General features: G+C 54.4%; 8 protein-coding genes across 8 annotated transcripts; 3 read left to right on the top strand and 5 right to left on the bottom strand.

Annotated features, from left to right (window-relative positions):
* Nucleotides 1–795: 795 nt before the first annotated feature.
* BO95DRAFT_453410 (SWI-SNF complex subunit) lies at nt 796–4,255 on the bottom strand (the record flags this gene model as incomplete). Its single annotated transcript, XM_025588208.1, has 5 exons — nt 796–1,326; nt 1,425–2,368; nt 2,454–2,602; nt 2,918–3,920; nt 3,988–4,255. The coding sequence occupies 5 exons, from the start codon at nt 4,253–4,255 to the stop codon at nt 796–798; spliced, it is 2,895 nt and encodes a 964-aa protein (XP_025441953.1).
* A 352-nt stretch (nt 4,256–4,607) lies between these two features.
* On the top strand, nt 4,608–6,085 carry BO95DRAFT_432122 (rRNA-processing protein SOF1; the record flags this gene model as incomplete). Its single annotated transcript, XM_025585040.1, has 3 exons — nt 4,608–4,610; nt 4,676–5,655; nt 5,725–6,085. The coding sequence occupies 3 exons, from the start codon at nt 4,608–4,610 to the stop codon at nt 6,083–6,085; spliced, it is 1,344 nt and encodes a 447-aa protein (XP_025441952.1).
* A 96-nt stretch (nt 6,086–6,181) lies between these two features.
* BO95DRAFT_140917 (short-chain dehydrogenase/reductase family protein) lies at nt 6,182–7,960 on the bottom strand. Its single transcript, XM_025580581.1, has 3 exons — nt 7,883–7,960; nt 7,077–7,792; nt 6,182–6,940 (listed from the first exon to the last, which is right to left on the bottom strand). Exons 2-3 carry the CDS (start codon nt 7,635–7,637, stop codon nt 6,278–6,280), a joined length of 1,224 nt encoding a protein of 407 aa, XP_025441951.1. The 5' UTR covers nt 7,638–7,792; nt 7,883–7,960; the 3' UTR covers nt 6,182–6,277.
* A 152-nt stretch (nt 7,961–8,112) lies between these two features.
* On the top strand, nt 8,113–9,882 carry BO95DRAFT_443094 (putative zinc metallopeptidase). The gene has a single exon (XM_025586592.1). It carries the CDS (start codon nt 8,294–8,296, stop codon nt 9,644–9,646), a length of 1,353 nt encoding a protein of 450 aa, XP_025441950.1. The 5' UTR covers nt 8,113–8,293; the 3' UTR covers nt 9,647–9,882.
* BO95DRAFT_140732 (phf1/phf2 family PHD finger domain-containing protein) lies at nt 9,792–12,087 on the bottom strand. Its single transcript, XM_025580579.1, has one exon. It carries the CDS (start codon nt 11,894–11,896, stop codon nt 9,938–9,940), a length of 1,959 nt encoding a protein of 652 aa, XP_025441949.1. The 5' UTR covers nt 11,897–12,087; the 3' UTR covers nt 9,792–9,937.
* An 87-nt stretch (nt 12,088–12,174) lies between these two features.
* On the bottom strand, nt 12,175–14,107 carry BO95DRAFT_443089 (CaiB/BaiF CoA transferase family protein). The gene is made up of 6 exons (XM_025586591.1): nt 13,833–14,107; nt 13,749–13,780; nt 13,562–13,682; nt 13,001–13,505; nt 12,641–12,934; nt 12,175–12,577 (listed from the first exon to the last, which is right to left on the bottom strand). Exons 1-6 carry the CDS (start codon nt 14,013–14,015, stop codon nt 12,366–12,368), a joined length of 1,347 nt encoding a protein of 448 aa, XP_025441948.1. The 5' UTR covers nt 14,016–14,107; the 3' UTR covers nt 12,175–12,365.
* A 2-nt stretch (nt 14,108–14,109) lies between these two features.
* BO95DRAFT_514664 (riboflavin synthase) lies at nt 14,110–15,303 on the top strand (the record flags this gene model as incomplete). The annotated part of the gene is made up of 3 exons (XM_025591693.1): nt 14,110–14,316; nt 14,382–14,504; nt 14,747–15,303. The coding sequence occupies exons 1-3, from the start codon at nt 14,286–14,288 to the stop codon at nt 15,301–15,303; spliced, it is 711 nt and encodes a 236-aa protein (XP_025441947.1). The 5' UTR covers nt 14,110–14,285.
* Nucleotides 15,304–15,879: 576 nt separating this feature from the next.
* Nucleotides 15,880–17,360, bottom strand: BO95DRAFT_414243 (Brix domain-containing protein; the record flags this gene model as incomplete). Its single annotated transcript, XM_025584308.1, has 2 exons — nt 15,880–17,061; nt 17,157–17,360. The coding sequence occupies 2 exons, from the start codon at nt 17,358–17,360 to the stop codon at nt 15,880–15,882; spliced, it is 1,386 nt and encodes a 461-aa protein (XP_025441946.1).
* Between the last annotated feature and the right edge of the window lie 328 nt (nt 17,361–17,688).

Here is a 17,688-nt window from a genome sequence, read left to right as displayed (position 1 = left end):
TTTCCCCATGGGTTCAGATGATTCATGCCGTGTTACGTGACTCAAACGCAAAGATTATATCTTCATCAAGGTCTTTGCATCCCAATTGATGCAGGTCTTTCCAACCCCGAGATAGAGCAAGAGAGTACTAGAGCACCGTAACCCACGTGTTACCGCACCCTTCATGAAGATTTTCTGCCCAGACTCTGACCGTTCGCCTGAAGTAGGCGTTACACATACCGAAAAACAACCCGGGAGAAACAAAACATGGAAGACGTTTTCAGTTGACATTAGATAAATGGCCAAAGGAGAAGTTAGAAAGAAAAAAAAGTCACCGACTTTAAGCATCCCGGATAAATAAAGTCCAAACACCACGTAAGCGCCCCTCCCCCGCTCCCTTCCCCTTAAAATCAAACAGTTAGAAAGATCAGAGAAGCTTTGAATCTTTGCCCGGATGTGAGTCCGCAAGTAGAAACGTGAAGATGGACGATATCATAGACAGGAACCTGATTCGATAGATTGGGTGATTGGTTAGCTTATCTTGTAAAGGCACAGGATCGTGTGAGGAAGACCAAAAAGAGACAATCCAAGATATCAGGAATGTTACGTGAGTAAAGAATCGTGTTTTGACATCATGCACAACTTCTTGTGTGTCTGAGTGAGCTGGGTAAACGAGGTATTCATCATCGGAAAAGGTGTGTGTGTAACCCTTTAAGCAAAAAAAAAGAGAAGAAGTAAATCATACATACCAGTCTTTCTCATTGAGAAGCGAGCTTACGCACAGAATCCCCAATAGAGGATATGATAAAAAGGCTTCTAGAGAGCCCTCCCCATGGCCGCCTCGGGTCTGGCAAGCATATAGCGCACCGCTTCCCTCGCGACGGGGGTGTCCCACGCCCCATCGGTGCCGCCTCTCCGGAACTCCGGCCCGCTGGCGTCCTCGCCGCCGCCTCTCGTGGCCTCGCCAAGGATGGTCTCGAGGTCCCTCCGCTGGCTGTTGACCCAGCGGTGGAGGAATGCGGCGGGGTCCTTGCTCAGGGCCGTGAAGAAGGAGTGGCGGGCACGCGAGTGCGTCAGGGCCTGCACGATGAGCGCGACCTGGTCGTCCAGCGTGGAGATGTGGCGCATGGCGGCGGTGTACTGTGGGTTCTGGGTGAGGGCGAGCATCTTGGACCGCAGGGGGTCCTCCAGGGCGACTTGGATGTCGTAGACGGTGGGGGTGGGGTCGTTGTGGTAGTCGGCGTCGACGCGGATGGTGTAGGGGAGTTTGATGGGGTCGATCGGGCTGGTGTGCGGGCCGATGCTTTCGGGAATCTGGGGGAAGAACATTTGGTCCCGACCGAAGATCTGGATGGGAAAGTATGGTTTAGTATTGGGAGCTGATGGCATGGGGAAGAGGTAGGGTTGTGTGGGGCCGGAACATGAAAGGAGAAGAGGGAACATACCGATCGTAGGCGGTGGTCACAGCGTACCAGCCGCTTCTCTTCATCCTCCTGCAGTCCCATGGCGCGGATGTAATCCCATATGCCAAGAACAATCCCACTGCGAGTTTCCTCCTCCACATCCAACACCTCCGCCAGCTCCTTGCTCAGCTTATATCGCTCTGGCGTCTCGTCACGCACCAGACTGACCGTCACGTTGAGGTTCTCCTGCGACGCGCGGGAGAACTGAATGGAATCGAAGTCTGCGGTGGGTGGGAGCGTAACGGCGTTGGGGGGTAATTGCGGCTTGTTCCAGGTGATAGGCTTGACGTCTTCCGGGTTCGTGGTGGCCGGTCTGTCGAAATCGATCGTGATGGATTTGAAGAAATGCGAGAAGCGCTGCTGAGACCGCTTGTTTGACGCTGCGGGCTTTGTCTTGGGCTTCGGAGCCCCGGGGCCATCCTGCTCCATCGCGTCGCCGTTCGCATCGGCGGAGTCGTCTGCACCAGCCTGCTCCTCGTCGCTGTCCTCCGGAGCCGTCGGGTCGCTGTCGTCATCCAGCAGACGTCCCTCGATGCGTACCTTATACCGCCCGGACCCGGGATTGCTGGCACCGTTCTGGCCCGAGGCGTTCTGCCACGGCTGGTTCTCGACCGTGTTGGATATCCAAATGCGCATGGTGCGGTATTTCTTCACGGTCTTGCTGATGGAATCCTGAATGTCGAGTCTCTTGCGCACGATGGCCGCGTCCAGCCGTTTCTCGAGGTCGCGAAGGCTTTTGTATTGCTGAACACCTTCGCCAATAACCACTTCTTCGATTCCCTCTGGGATGTTCTTGTCTGTGGGTTTGCGACTGCGGCGGAGCGCGGCCTCGTTGGCTGCGTTGGCGGCCATCATATTGCGATGTTGTTGAGGAAGGAGTTGAGGGGGAACGCCGTGTTGAGCCATGGGGGCAGCAGGCATTGGTACTATACAGAGTTAGAATGCATGTCTTAATGAAAGCATTGGGGCAAAATGGGGTTAGAAGGTTAGAAAAGACATGGCAGGACGAACCTTGTGCTTGAGGGCCGCGACGAGGCGTGGCAGGAGACCGTTGAGCGGCCTGTGGTGGGAACCCACGCCCATAATTGGGAGGGATTGGAGCGTTCATGGCTGGTGGCATCTGCGCTAACACGTCTGCAAGGGTTAAGCTGGAGTGAGGTCTAAGGAGGCGAGGGAAATGGTTGACGCGAAAGCCCTGTGGCGATGGAAGGTGAAGGCGCGCGGACGAGATGAAGTGGATGTTCTGGGCGGATAGACAGAGGAAGTTGGAGATTTGGAGAGTCAGTCGCGATTCTTTCGCCGCGGTCACGCTTTACCCGTTTCGGATGCTTTCTAGCAACATCAACCACCACCACCACTTCAACATATCAGCTACAATTAAACGACACATGGAATAATGACTGCCTTGTCATCAGGTATTTGTAGTACTATATCATTGCTCGAACATAAATCAGTAAGACTCTACCTGAATCTACTCCAGCAGCGATGCTTGATTAGTGTACAGCTCCTCCACCACATTGCTCAGCTTGGCAATGGTTTCTAGAGCAGCATCATATGCCTGATCACGCTCCGTCTCATCGAAGACAATCAGGCATCCGGCTCCTTGATCTAACACTCCAATGATAACCTTGTCCAAGATCATCTGTGAAAGCTTCCTCTCCACCTGCTGCGTGTCCAGTCCCACCATCTTGGCAATGTGGTCGAGCTCAACTCGGCTGAAGGGTTCGATGACCTTGATGAGATTCTGCTCCAACATGGCATCGTACAATCTGCGAAGGTGGTTGCGGATGAACGCATCACTACCCAACTCAAACCTGTAGTCCGACAAAGCCTTCTCGTACTGCTCAAGGGACCGGTCCGCGTGAGCACGTGCCACGGCCTTCATGGCCTCCAATCGCGGGCTAGCATACTTCTGAGCCTGCTTAGATCCCAGCAAGTTCGTGACATCATCCACCAAGTTCAACATAATCTTGCACAGCAACATGTACTGGAGAGCAGCTGTTGCCTTCTCGCCCTCATCGAGAGAGCTGTAACCCTCCAGCGCCTCGATGAAGTACGAAAACGATGTGTTGAAGTCCTTATCTTCTGCATGGAGCATACCGCTCTGCATGTCCAGGCCGGCTTGCAGGTTGGGAGGAGTGTAGACCGAGGCGGCAGATGTACGGGCAGCCGTCAGGGCTGCACGTGCCTTGGCCTGGTTGCCCAATGCATGATAGACGCGCGACTCCAGCAGCTGTACTTCGACCAGCATGAGCTTGTCGTCCAAGCGCTTCAGCTCGCGGAGAAGAGAGTTGATGAGGGTGAGAGCATCGTAGTAGGTTTGTTTCTGCATATAAATGGCCACCAGCCGGGTTTCAAGGTTCTGGCGAAGGAATGATCTCCGCTCTGCGACGGCCCAGTCGATACAGGACTTGATGACGGCAACTTGAATATCGAGGGTGTTCGGGATCTCACTGAACAGATCCAGCAGCTGGCGGACTTTTGAGATGAACAACAACCGTCAGCTTTCTGTGCACGCATATTCAACCCGAAGATATTATCTTACCCAGCTTGGCTGTCTTGGCCTTGGCGAATGAAGAAAAGGAATCACGGCTTGTCTTGATCAGTTCGGCAATCTCCTGCGGCTTCTTCTGGTCCCGGTAGACCTCTCCCAGCGAGACCAGGGCATTTTCATAATCCCGCGACGAGGCCTCGGTCGAGCCGGGACCTTTAGAGAGAATGTCCTTGAGGGTGCTTTCAGCTTTGGCAGGGTCGTTCTTTGCAAGAGTCCGGGCTTCCTCTATCCGCCCAGCAGTTGTCGGAGAGGGCGCCATGGCTGAAGACGGTGCTGTGGTGGGTAGGAAAAGGCGAAGGTCGGAACAAGTAGTGACAAGGTAGAGCCAATGAGTAGGTATCTATCAGCGCAATGTGTGAGGAAGGCTAAGAAGCCGATGGGAGATGAGATGAGGAGGGTATAGTGGACGATGGAGGAAGGAAGCTTACAGGTTTGGCTATCGTCACTCGCAGGCCGAGCTGCAGCTGCCGCTCTCACCGCCCGCGGCTTGGCGAGCCAACCACAATCGGCCTTAACCCGCCCGCCGATGGAAAAAAGATTCCCAGAAATTTTATGTCCGACTCGAATTTCTCTTTTTCACGTTTCGGTCCCAAGGAATCTGTGAGAGCGCCATGGTGAGTATTCCTGGTTTGGATTGCTATATCTCTCAATCGGACAGTCACTAACATACACCCTACAGAAAATCAAAGCTCTTTCTCGTCCCACCTCCTCTCAGCAGGCTCCGGGAAGTGCTGTCGTTCGACAGCCTCGAAACCTCGACCCGGCACAGCATCCTTTTGAGCGCGCCCGAGAATACACTCGTGCTCTGAATGCTACCAAACTAGAGCGTCTGTTTGCTGCGCCCTTCTTGGGCCAACTGGGCGACGGTCATGTGGACGGTGTGTACACATTGGCCAAGGATCCAGGCTCTTTGGAACGGTTCGCCAGTGGCAGCGGTGATGGTGTGATCAAGGTCTGGGATTTGACTACGCAGGGAGAAGTGTGGGAGACTCAGGCGCATGACAATATTGTCAAGGGTGTATGCTGGACCCCCGACCGGAAGCTGCTTTCTTGCGCCAGCGACAAGACCGTCAAACTCTTTGACCCATATAACTCTTCCTCCGAGGCCCCGCCACTAGCCACCTATCTTGGGCAGGGTGCATTCACTTCCGTCACGCATCACCGTGATCTCCCCCACTTCGCTGCCGCGTCGTCCCAAATCTCGATCTACGATCTCTCTCGCCCCTCCTCCACGCCGTCTCAGACCCTTCACTGGCCTACGAACGTGGACACGATCACCTCGATTGCCTTCAACCAGACAGAAACCTCCATTATCGGCTCTACCGGTATCGATCGCTCTATCATCATGTACGACCTGCGCACCTCGTCGCCTCTCGCGAAGATGACTCTCCGCCTGGCGTCGAACGCGATTTCTTGGAACCCAATGGAAGCGTTCAACTTTGCCGTGGCGAATGAGGACCACAACGTCTACCTCTTCGACATGAGGAAGATGGACCGCGCATTGAACGTTCTCAAAGATCACGTTGCTGCTGTGATGGATGTGGATTTCAGCCCGACTGGTCAGGAGCTGGTCACGGCCTCCTACGACAAGACGGTGCGCTTGTGGAACCGGGCCACCGGCCACTCTCGCGACATCTACCACACACAGCGCATGCAACGGTACGTTAACACACACACACACCCCATGTCTTGGTTCTTTTGACTTTTTTCACTAACATCTTCGTGCAGTGTCTTCTCTGCCAAGTTCACCCCCGACAACAAGTACATCCTGTCGGGCTCCGACGACGGAAACGTTCGCCTGTGGCGTGCCAATGCTTCCGATCGCAGTGGCATCAAGAGTGCCCGTCAGCGAACCAAGCTCGAGTACGACCAAGCTTTGATCCAGAGATACCAGCACATGCCCGACATCAAGAGAATCAGGCGCCAGCGCCACGTCCCCAAGCCGATCAAGAAGGCCCGCGAGATCAAGAGAGAGGAATTGAACGCGATCAAGAGACGCGAGGAGAACGTCCGGAAGCACACCAAGAAGGAGAACCTGAAGAAGAGACAGAGCGAGCGCGAGAAGATGATCCTAGCCAGGGAGCAGTAGATCGGGCTCCATCATATATCTTGCGCTTTCTCCTGGGTCCTTGCTCGCCTTGGGACATTGTCTGGGCAGTCTTATGCTCTGCGCTCTCGCCTGAGTGGAAGAATCTGTCTTGATTATATACATCGCGTGGCTGGTTCCACATCCTTGAAATATTCATCTATGACTGTCCGATCCCTCCGCCCCATCATTACATCAGTCTTTGTCTACGCAAAGCGGCTCGCACTGCTGTTGTGGTTGTTCAGTCAGCGGCGCACTGGTGGCTGGCGGGTTCTTCTGAGGCAAGGAGGCTTGCGCGACGGCGCTGTCGATCCCACTCATATACCGCGCCAAGCGTTGCAGGCCTGCCGGCATCACGGCATACCAGTTGACCAGCATCGCAAAGGTGGGCAGTCGGATCACAGCGCCTCTCCCGCTGTCGATCGCGGACACGATCTCCTGCGCGACGTGGACCGGCTCGAGGACGGGCGCAAAGAAGCGGTTGGGCGTCTGGACCGATTGGAAAAGTGGCGTGGAGATCTGCCCGGGCTCCACGAGGATCATCTTCACCTTGTCATCGTCACCGGACGCGCGGAGCTCCGCTTCCAGCGTGCGATGCACGGCGCTCAGCCCGGCTTTACTGGCCGAGTAGTCCGCCAGCCCCGCCGCGCACAGCTGGCCCAGAACCGAACTGACGGTGACGATGGTCCCGCCCGTGGCGGCGGACAGCATCCGCGGCAGGAAGACCTGGTAGGCATGGAAGGCCGCGAGCAAGTTGGTCCGGATGGTTTTCTGGAACGCTTCCGCGGGGACATCTCGGAGCGATTGACCGTTGATACGAGCGGCCGCACAATGAACCAGTACTGTCGGAGTTCCCAGCTAGAAAACAAGAAAGAAAAAAAAAAACAACATGTCAGCAAAACCAATACCACCCTCGTAGAGCATGTATAGCCCACCCTCACCCCCTTCCACACATTCATACGTAGGAAGAAAAAGAGAGAGAAAAAAAACATACCTCCATCTCCACCCTCCGCACCGTCTCCTCCAACGCCCCGCGATCCCCAACATCACATCGATAATACCCCACGGCATCATCCATCCCCTCCATCATCCCCTCCACCTCCTCCGCCCCCTTCACATCCAACACCGCCACACTCACCCCCCTCAACCCATAGATCCTCGCAATCAACAACCCCAACCCGCTCGCCCCGCCCGTGATCACAACCACCTCCTCACTCAGATCCACGCGCCGGGGCTCCCCGTACGCGAACCGGTCGTTCACGCTCTGCAACACATTCAGAGCGGAAAGGAATATCGCGTACCCCGTGGCGACGAGGAACGCCGGCGCGGTGTAGGGCGTGGCTTGGGCGCGGAGGCAGAGCACGAGGATCCAGGCGATGAAGGGGTGGAAGAGCGTGCGCGAGAGGACGGTGAGGAGTAGGTCCAGGGTTATCGCGTGCGGACGGGTTTGGGTATTTTGGTCGGAGGAGGGGGAAGGGATCTTGGGGTTGGAGTTGGGGTTGGGGGTTGTTAGGATACGGCGTGGTGGTTGGGGTTGTGGTTTGGGGTCGGACATTGTTGGGTGAGAATTTTTCTTTGGATTAGGTGGTTTGGGTGATGGGTTGCTGGGGAAGGGTTTAAGGGAGGAAGTAAGTAGTCTTGTTAGCGCGGCGTGTTCATGATCGATTGCTGAGATGAGATGGATGATGGTGGAAGCGCCGAGGGCTGGGGCTGGGATGCTTGATTGGTTGGGTTAGCTTTGTGGACAACTGGGTCTAGGGAGTAGGGACATAGCACTGCAGCTATATGAAGGTACAGTACCTTGATGTACAGCTGAGCAGGCTCTGTCCGTTGGATGTGGCTGCGACGCGCGCAATTGTAGTTGTGAGGAAATGTAGCAAGCCCCCGAAGAAGAAGGTAGGAGAACTGGCCCGGGTGCGCTGCAACTGCAATCGGGGGACGATAAGCTGGTGGGTGGGCTGGTGGGGCTGCTGCTCTTGGGTTGTGGATTGTTTGACAATCGCAAGCTAACTACTACATATTGCGAGAATCTTCTTATTCGCAAGACAATATCGACTCTTTGTCAGGCAACTGACTTGTCTTAAAGTGTGAACGTGAATTTCTATAACCGAGGTAGTCTACACAGCCATTCTGCGACTTGCCGCGACAGTCACTCGAGAATATACATTGTAACTATTTCGATCCTCGCTCCTCACCCACCCACTCTACACCATGCCACCACCAACTCTGAAGCCGGTGCCGATAATCGAGAACGTCCGTCTGCCCGGATCAGACTCGACCTGGGACATATCCATTGACAACGACCAAGGCATTATCCAATCGATCACCCCGCACAAGGGCGAGTCCGATACCGCAGCTTGCCGCGCACCACTCGCCCTCCCCGCATTGACGCACCCGCACATCCACCTCGACAAGGCCTACATCCACAACGCGCGCGAGTATGCGCATCTCCTCCCCTCCAGTGGCTCGTTTGCCGAAGCGCTATCCTTCACCACCCAAGCCAAGCGACAGTTCACCCAGGCCGATCTTCTGAAGCGTGGAGAATGGCTCCTGGCGGGGGCTGTCACCGCGGGCGTCACGGCGATGCGCGCGTTTGTGGAAGTGGACCAGACGGTCGGGTTCACTTGCCTGGACGCTGGCACCACTCTCAAGGAGACATGGAAGAACGCCTGTACGGTCCAGCTAGTGAGCTTCGCACAAGATCCCATATTCTCGGGCGAGCATGGCGAGGAGAACCGACGGCTGATGGAAGAGGCAATCCGACGGCCGCAGGTGGATGTGATTGGCACAACACCGTATGTGGAATCGACCGTTGAAGCTGCGAAGCGGAACATTGAATGGGCCGTTGAACGCGGTCTGGAATACGGCAAACACGTGGACTTTCACCTGGATTACAACCTCGACCCGGCAACAGAGGCCCTAGTCTGGTTTGTCCTGCGTACACTCAGAGAAAAGGGCTGGTCAGCCCAGTCGACGCCCAAGCGGGTTATGCTAGGGCATTGTACGCGGCTCACCCTGTTTACCCATGACGAGTGGACGAGGCTTGCGAAAGAAATTAAGGATCATGATCTCCCTGTTAGTTTCGTTGGGCTGCCCACGAGTGATCTATACATGGCTTCATCCCCGAACCGAGGTAGTGCAGATCAACCGCGAGGGACTTTGCCCGTAGTGGACATGATTGAAAAGCACAAGTTAGACGCTGTGATCGGGATCAACAATGTTGGCAACGCGTTTACGCCATGGGGTTCCGAGGACCCGCTGTTGTTAGCTTGCCTGGGGGTGGGGATCTATCAAGCTGGAACCCAGGCGCATGCTGAACTTTTGTATGAATGTGTCTCGACACGCGCTCGTGCAGCAATCGGGCTGTCACCACATGACACTGGCCTTGAGTTAAAATGTGACAGCTGTGCGGATATCCTGCTGTTCCACGAAGTCGATGAAACAGGCTGCGGGGCAATGAGGCCTCGGCATGGTATCGCAGGCATTGTTTGGGACCCACCTGCGAAGATGAGCAGGCGTGTGATATCGAGTGGTCGCCTGAATGTTTCTTCGCCTTGCTTCTAATATCCCACATCATGTTCGAGTGGCACACTGGAGATCCTGCAGGAAGGAACTCGCCTCACTTTGAGTAGAAAAACGAGGCATCTCCAGTGTAAGAGCGAAGAGCGAAGACAAGCACCAACGAAGTCTGATCATCATAAATCGGGGCGCATTGAGTGAATTGCACGCACTCTATTCCCAAAGTCTCGTTCCCAACGGATGAACAAATCTAGAATATCTATCAGAGAATATTGATCGTACACAGAAGGCGAAGGATGAAAGGCCTAATGATAGTAATACACATAGAAGCCATATTCACGAGCCCCATATTGGCACGTTCTGTTTCATTTGAGCGCGGATTTGAGCAGGCCCATGCAACGAATAGCTGAACGTTGAACAAGCAGGATCCTCGCTGAGGATGTCCAAGTCATCCAGCCCAACAGGCAGCCGGAAGCCGTTGCCGGCGCGTGGATATAGACGATGCTCCTGAAACTCATACTCTGGTTCTTCATCAGAAGACTCTTCGTATTTCCTTCGGTGAGATGAAGTAGTCGAGACATCCGGTGCAGATGCGGTTGGTGGTCTAGCTGATTCTTCCGCCGAGGTGGCCGCAGAGGCCCCCAGGCCATTTGTCTGCAGAACAGTTCTTTGAACGGAAGTAGAAGTACTCGTCACGGCTGACGAGCTAGGACAGACTGAGAAGTTTGATGACTGGTAGTCCTTCAGATTAGCGGGGAACATTGGCAGGTTTCGATTACCTTCCGATATGTTCATAAGAAGCTCAACAAGTGTTGCATGCGACAAGCCCGATAGAAACCCTCGGCGTTCTTCGACCGAGTAGCCCCCCGCGCTTACTTCAGCTCGAGGGACTATCAAGGAAGAAGTCGAAATAGGGGTTGGCTGTGTTTTCGCAAGGAACGGATTGCTCCTGACAACTGTTGGCTGAACAATGGTAATCGGCACAGGCTTGCATTCCCCACAGAACCATTCCTTCTCTTGGACGGTGACAACCTCCACGCTGATGGGAGGATCGTGGCATAATTGGTGCCAGGCCCCATTGCATTCATCGCAGAAAACAATCGCGTTGGTCAGAGGGCTATGGCCCCTCTGGCATCGTGTACAAGTGATGTTACCATCCTTCGCTTTGCGTTGAACGCGCTTACGTTTCCTAGTTGTTGCCGCCGTGGAACCACGCGTGTTGTCCGACGTCTCAAGTGAGTTGCTTGTCTCTTTGGCAGCAGCCGGCAACGAAGGCGGAGGCACGTACAAGGAGGGTCGGTTGACCTGTCGGCCAGACTTTGTCTGGGTTGCTGTCGGGGCAACATCGGATTCGTCGCTGCTGGAATCACCGGCCCGGATGACGCTCTCTTCGTCACTGTCCTTGTTGCGGCGGCGCTTCTTGTTCTTGGTTCCATTCGTGATACTCTTCCTGTTACGGGAGCCTCCTGTCGTGGGCCTTTTAGACTTAGAAATTGAGCTTGCTGTAGATAAAGGTTTGGCATTCGAGACGGTTGTCCGAGGCTGTAATGGTGGTAAAGATGCCACCGCCGGTGGTGCTGCTGCTGCTGCTGCTGGCGGCGGTGGCGGCGGCGGCGGCGCTAATACAGGGCCATTGGATGATACTTCAGGTATTCCATCTGTTGGTGCAGTCGGAGGCACTGGTGATGGTCTCGGTGCAATACTGATCAGGCCCCCAGGAGGATCCGCAGGGAATTCCCGGGTAGCAATACTTGGGGAGGCCGCAGGTGGAGGCACTGATGATGGTTTAGGTGTAATATTGTTCGGGCCCCGGGGAAGATCCACAGGAGATCCGCGGGTAATAGTACTCGAGGAAGCCGCAGGTGGCACCCCATTGTTCGCATACGTGAATGGTGCCGTAGGCAATTCGATGATAATCGAAGAGGCCCTCATAGTGCCTGTGCGAGGACCGTTCAAGTTGTTTCCAACAAATCGATTTCCAGTTGGAGGGTTCCAACCGATGGATTTGTTACCATATCTCTGCTGTGTGCCCTTTAGACTTCCATTGACTCGTGCGAGTAACTCGGTTGTGGCCGCTGAAAGAGGCGGTATCTCCACCCTTCTCGACGGCGTACTCGAGGATCGGGTCGTGTTCGACGAGGAGAATGCTGAGGATGAATCAGCGATAGGCTGGAGTGAGGGCGCTGATGAATGCGTACCCGAAGTAGTGGTAGTGGCAGTGCGCAGAAATGCGTGGGTGGGTGGCGCTGTCTCTACAGACGCCAGGGAGGCAGAACCCCCATTTTGCTGTGACATATCCCCCCGGATCTGCCCTGTCGAGCACACTCACGCTGCAACGGCAAGGTGCTCTTTGATGAGCCCGAGATATGTATCAATGCTGCCACGGGTGAAACAGGAAAAGGCCATCATGAACGGATCCAGATTTATATAGTATCACGTGATCGCTAGGAATTCATCCCCGCGCCCTTGGAAGGCACCGACTGACTGCATTCGTTGCCAACCCATATTTTGTGATGCAATGCCTGCAATATCTCCAGCCATCAGGTCGTTTTGACGGCATTAGCATCTGACTGTGTTTTGCATTTCTAAGGCTTTGCGAAGCTACATCTCAATGCGGCTCAGCCGACAGCTGCGCGAAAACTAACCATGTATTCTAGAGGCGAACCCTCCTTACGGACCGGACCACACACACTTACTCCTCCCTTATCACCTTAGGGTAATTCACCACTAGCCCAACGACGGTTTGTCTTAGTTCAAAACACGTCTATGCCACTACACCTGCCTGCTTCAACTGAGCTATTTCCTCCTTACCATACTCGAGTACTTCGGCCAGAATCTCGTCAGTGTGCTGCCCTAGAGTCGGAGGCGGCGTACGAACACCAGGGGTTGCATGAGAATATTTGATCGGTGTATTCACCAGCTTGATGGGTCCGCAGGCTGGATGATCAACTTCAGTGACCATACCTCGTGCTTGGACTATATCCCAGAGTCAGAGTCGTCATTCAAGGCGAACAAGCGCTTGGGAGAAAATGGTCTCACCGTGAGCATGATTTAGTGTTCCTTGGATGTCGTTGACAGCGGCATACGGCATCCCGCTTCCTTCCAATATCTCCAGCCATTCTTGCGTCGTCTTTTGTTTCACTCTTTGCTGAATCAACCCATCAATCTCCTCTCGGTGTTTCACTCGGTCGCTATTGGTGACAAACCGGGGATCGGTCTTCCATTCCGGATAACCTAGGCGATCGCATAAAACGCCGAACAACCTGTCGTTCCCGCCGCCAAAGAGGATATCGCCGTCACGCGTTTTGTAACTTCGGTAGGGCACAATGGATGCTTTGCAGTGCGGGGATCAGTAAGACCGCACAATCCAGGTAGCACTACTTCGCTGCGAACACTTACGGTGTGCCGTCCCCCACCGGCCAGAGTCCTTCTTCCCACTGATCAGCGCCGAGCTTGCAATGTTCGCCAAAGTCGCGACCTGGCAATCGCTCAAGCATGCATCGATATGCTGCCCCTTCCCCGTCCGCCCCCGAGCAATCAATGCCGCCATGATGGCATTAGACGTGTAAAGACCAGTGGTTAAATCCGTCACAGCCACACCGACCTTGACCGGCTCCCCCTCCCTACTGCCAGTGATGTGCATCAGGCCCATCTCGGCCTCGACCATGACATCGTACCCGGCGCGGTTGCTGTACGGCCCAGTCTGGCCGTAGCCTGTGATACTAGCGTAGATGAGTCGGGGGTTGATAGCTTTCAGGGTCTCGTAATCCATGTTGTACTTCTTAAGGCTGCCAGGAAGATAGTTCTCCACCAACACGTCGCACTCTTTGGCAAGACGATGTAGAATCTTCACTCCGGATTTATGAGCAAAAGATAAGCCGATGGATTTCTTGTTGCGGTTCACCTGAGCCAGATGTTAATTGCTTGACATCCAGGCATTTCTTCTGATGCGTGACTTACTCCCAAGTAGTAAGCGCTCTCTCCGGGCCCTTCTGACCCGTCAGTGTACTTGGCGTATGGTGGTCCCCAAGCACGAGTGTCATCGCCGCGTGTTGGGTGTTCTACCTTAATAACGTCTGCTCTGTAGAAGACCAGATATGGTCAGTATTGTATGTGGCGTGAAGCACTGAAAGCAGCGGCAGCATACCCCAGGTCTCCCAGGATTTGTGTACAGTATGGCTGCATGAGATGTCAACACAAGCCTGTGGAAGGTCAATTGCATGATACCCACACCAGCCAGAACTCTCGTCATGTCTAGAACCCTAATGCCTTTCAAAGGCAGGGTATCATCTGAAAGTGCAGTCGAGTAAGTGCGCCATGATCGGTTGCTCCTTGAAAGATAGAGGTATGTATGGTTGAGCGGCCGGCGCGCAATGAAGGCTCGCGGCACCTTCGAGGAGATTATCGGATTCATTCTCAATGGTTGAGGGAGGAGATAAAAGTTTTGAAAAGCAAGATAAATGTCAAAATAAATGTCGTCCACAATCTTGGAAGAATAAAAAGGCGAACAGAAGCAAGGAACCGAACAAGCACTGTGTACAGTACAGCTTCCAACTAACTTATCGGCCCCCAAGCCGAGGTCAACCCGCTTTCCTCCCGCTTCGCGACTTTCTCTCTGTGATCTTCAATTCCGCTCGATCCGCCCGCCGGCTTCGGTTTGTCTACTCCCTGCCATTCTGTCACCATGTTCACGGGTCTTGTTGAGAAGATTGGAAGTCAGTTTCTGTCTGTCTACTGTACTGCCCGTTCTATAACTGACTATGGTGCCCTTACTTTCTAGCGGTCTCGTCCCTCGAGCCCCTCGATACCTCGTCAAGCGGGGGCGGGGGAACCTCGCTGACCATTACCGATTGTGAGGAGATCCTCGTCGATGCGCATCTCGGCGATAGCATAGCTGTCAATGGTACATAACCACCTCCACCCCTCCTTCCACCGTCATCATCGTCACCGAACATACACCTTTGCGAATCCCTCTTCCTTCCCCGTTCCCCTCTTCTCTCCGTCACACACCTCCCCCACCCTCCCACCGTCCTAGCTGGTCGCAATCCCCCTTTCTCCCACCGCGGGGCATTGAACACATCAACACACAAAAACCGCACAGAACAAAACGAGACTCACACAAAACCCCCTCTTAAAAAAAAACAGGAACATGCCTCACGGTGACCGCCTTCGATAAGACGTGGTTCAAAGTGGGCGTCGCGCCGGAGACCCTGCGCCGCACGAACCTGGGCGCCCTGCAGACGGGGTCGAAGGTGAACCTGGAGCGGGCGGTGCTGGGCGAGACGCGGATGGGCGGGCACTTCGTGCAGGGCCACGTCGACACGATCGCGCAGATCCTCTCCGTAACGCCGGACAGCAACGCGCTCGTGTTCCGCTTCCAGCCGCGCGACCAGGGGATCATGCGCTACATCGTCGAGAAGGGCTACGTCACGCTGGACGGCGCCAGCCTGACGGTCACCAAGGTCGTGGATGGCGCCGAGGGCTACTTCGAGGTCATGCTCATCGCGTACACCCAGGAGAAGATCGTCACGGCGGCCAAGAAGCCCGGCGACTACGTCAACGTCGAGATCGATATCGTGGGCAAGTACGTGGAGAAGAGCGTGCAGGCGTACTTTGCTGGGTCGGCTGCGTCGGCGGGCGGCGATTTCAGCATGCTGGAGAAGATGGTGTCGAGGATTGTGGATGAGAAGTTGAAGCGGTAGATTTCCTTTCGATGATATGAACGCATAAAAGAAAAAGAGAAGTTCCTGTTGTATCGATGATGGGTTATGAGCTTTACGTAGTTTTTGATGATACTAAGGATGCTGATAATGCTTTGTTTTGACTTCGTCCAGGGCTCTTGCTGCTGCATGTGCAACCAGAAATCGTGGGTATAATTTTGAAACTCCTAACGAACCATAGGGTACATAACTTTTTCCTTTCCATCAAACAAATAATGAATAGTAATACTGGCGTTCGATGTACGAACGAATTGAGTTCCTTCCCATCAACTGCTCCGTTTCTCCATCAAGCCGACCACATGCGTCGAAATCTGCATCATGTATAACAACTCAGGTGCACCATACTAGGGGCATGGCCATGAGCATTTGACGTGATGCAATGCGCTGAAATTGTTTGCATGGGATCATTGGCACGTCGCAGACGTGTTGGAAGCTATCCAGCATGGTGAAGGTAAGGGTGTGAAGGGGACTGGCAAGCCTGGAAGCGCCGTGTGGCAGCCAATATTCGTGATGGCTGACGACTCAAAGAACATCGTATTTATGGATGGCAAAGGAGATTTACTCATCCATAGACTCGTCACCATCCTCCTCTTCTCCCTCCTCCTCCTCCTCTTCTTCTTCCTCGTCATCCTCATCCTGCACCACATTCTCATCATCCTCGTCGAAATCGTCGCTGAGCCAGTCTTCATCGCTCATGTCAACGTCCTCGTCATCATCATCTTCAACCTCCTTGCCATTGGCCTTGGCTTTGGCCTTCTCGGCCTTCTTCTTCTCAATGTTCTCCCGCTGTTGCTTCTTTCTCTCCTCCTTCTCCTTCTTCTTCTTATCCCAGCTCTTGTCCAGCTTGTTGACTTCCTCCTCAGACTTCGAGATGAAATCGTGCCACATGACTCTGCCCTCACACAAGCCCTCCTCAACCTTCTGCAGCCGGAGCTTCATGCGCGGGCCCAGCTCAACCAGCTTGACCGCCCGCTTCTCGACCCCGGGGCCGTTGCTCAACTTCTTCTGTGCCTTCTCCTTGTCGCCAGCCTTCATCCGCTGCAGTTCACGTTTCGTGAGAACCTTCCGGGTGGTGCTCTCTGCGATCTCCACCTCCGCGTCCGTATCCATTTCAGTTTCACTAGCAGACGTGTAGCCTGCCGCCGAGGGATCGAGCAGATAGTCTGCGGCATCCTCGAGCTTTCCGAGATTCGGCACGGCGGCCTTCTTCTTCTCCTTGTTCCGGATTTCCTTGGGATCGAGACGACGGATACGCTTCGAGATACCGGTCTTCTTCGTCGTGATGGCATAGTGTCTGAGATTGAGGACATAGGAGTCCTGTTCTTCGCCTTCGGGGGCGAGCTCACGGTTCAGGAGCATGACACGACGGATGGAGGTGAGAGGGGTAGCTTGGGGGTTGATCGGAGGGAAGAGCGATTGGAAAATGGTCGTGGTCAGGCTCTCGAGGCGCTTCGGTACTTTGGAGTTCTCGTCTGCGCCGGGGGAGTTGAAGTTGTTCATCACGAGCAGCGGAGGCGTCTTGTGGTCCTGGCCACCGCCGCGCGGGCGCTTCAACGACTTCTCGACGTCTCTGCACAGAGAGTAGTTCTCCACCTTGAAATGCAGGGTCGGCCCTCGGGGGGTGAGCGCCAACCGCAGATTCGTGTTGCCCGTGGCGGATTTGGAGAAAAGAAGAAGATGGGTCACGCCCAGAGGGCCGGTCATTGTTGTGAAATCCCGAAGTCTGTTCGATTTGCGTTCCTGGTGACAATTAGCAAGTAAAAACAAAAAGAAGTCGATCTTGTACAATCCCTGCTGGCCATCGTCTACGAAAAGTCGACCGATTGTTAACGTACCTTCAAGCGCACAGCCGTATCGGGCTCAAGCATCGTCCGCACATCTTTGACCAGCTGGCTGACGCTGGAGCCGACCTGTGTAGCGCCAACTCGAATGACCATCGACTTGGGTGTTTTGCTCATAGACGAGGCGCCGCCTTTGGCAGCAGCCGTGGCATTTGTCGCGCGAACATGGGTGCGCTTCTTGGTGCGTGCCTTCGCCATGGTGAAAAATGATGTGAAATGAGATTTACGAGGGAAATAATCACTAAGGATGGATCTTAATCCCCGGATGTCTGGATCGAAAGTAGGACTTTTTCTTGACCCGCAGAAAAACTAAAGGCGGAGCAAAGCCGCGGAGGAGCCCGGATCAATGATTTTGCGGCGCCCAGTATCATCGAGCTTGCCTTAGTCCAGAACGTCTATTAGTCTATGTGTATTGATGAACAAACTCCCGAACGAAACAACTGCGATTTCGACTGCTGTCCGGTCCATCTTGACCTTTTGATACCGCCTGGTGATATCGCCGAGACACAGGGGTGGATAGTGCTGT

Source organism: Aspergillus brunneoviolaceus (genome assembly GCF_003184695.1).
Source record: "Aspergillus brunneoviolaceus CBS 621.78 unplaced genomic scaffold BO95scaffold_36, whole genome shotgun sequence".
Taxonomy (NCBI): domain Eukaryota; kingdom Fungi; phylum Ascomycota; class Eurotiomycetes; order Eurotiales; family Aspergillaceae; genus Aspergillus; species Aspergillus brunneoviolaceus.
The sequence above is the reverse complement of the archived record's forward strand: the minus strand, read 5'-3'. Positions and strand labels throughout refer to the sequence as shown.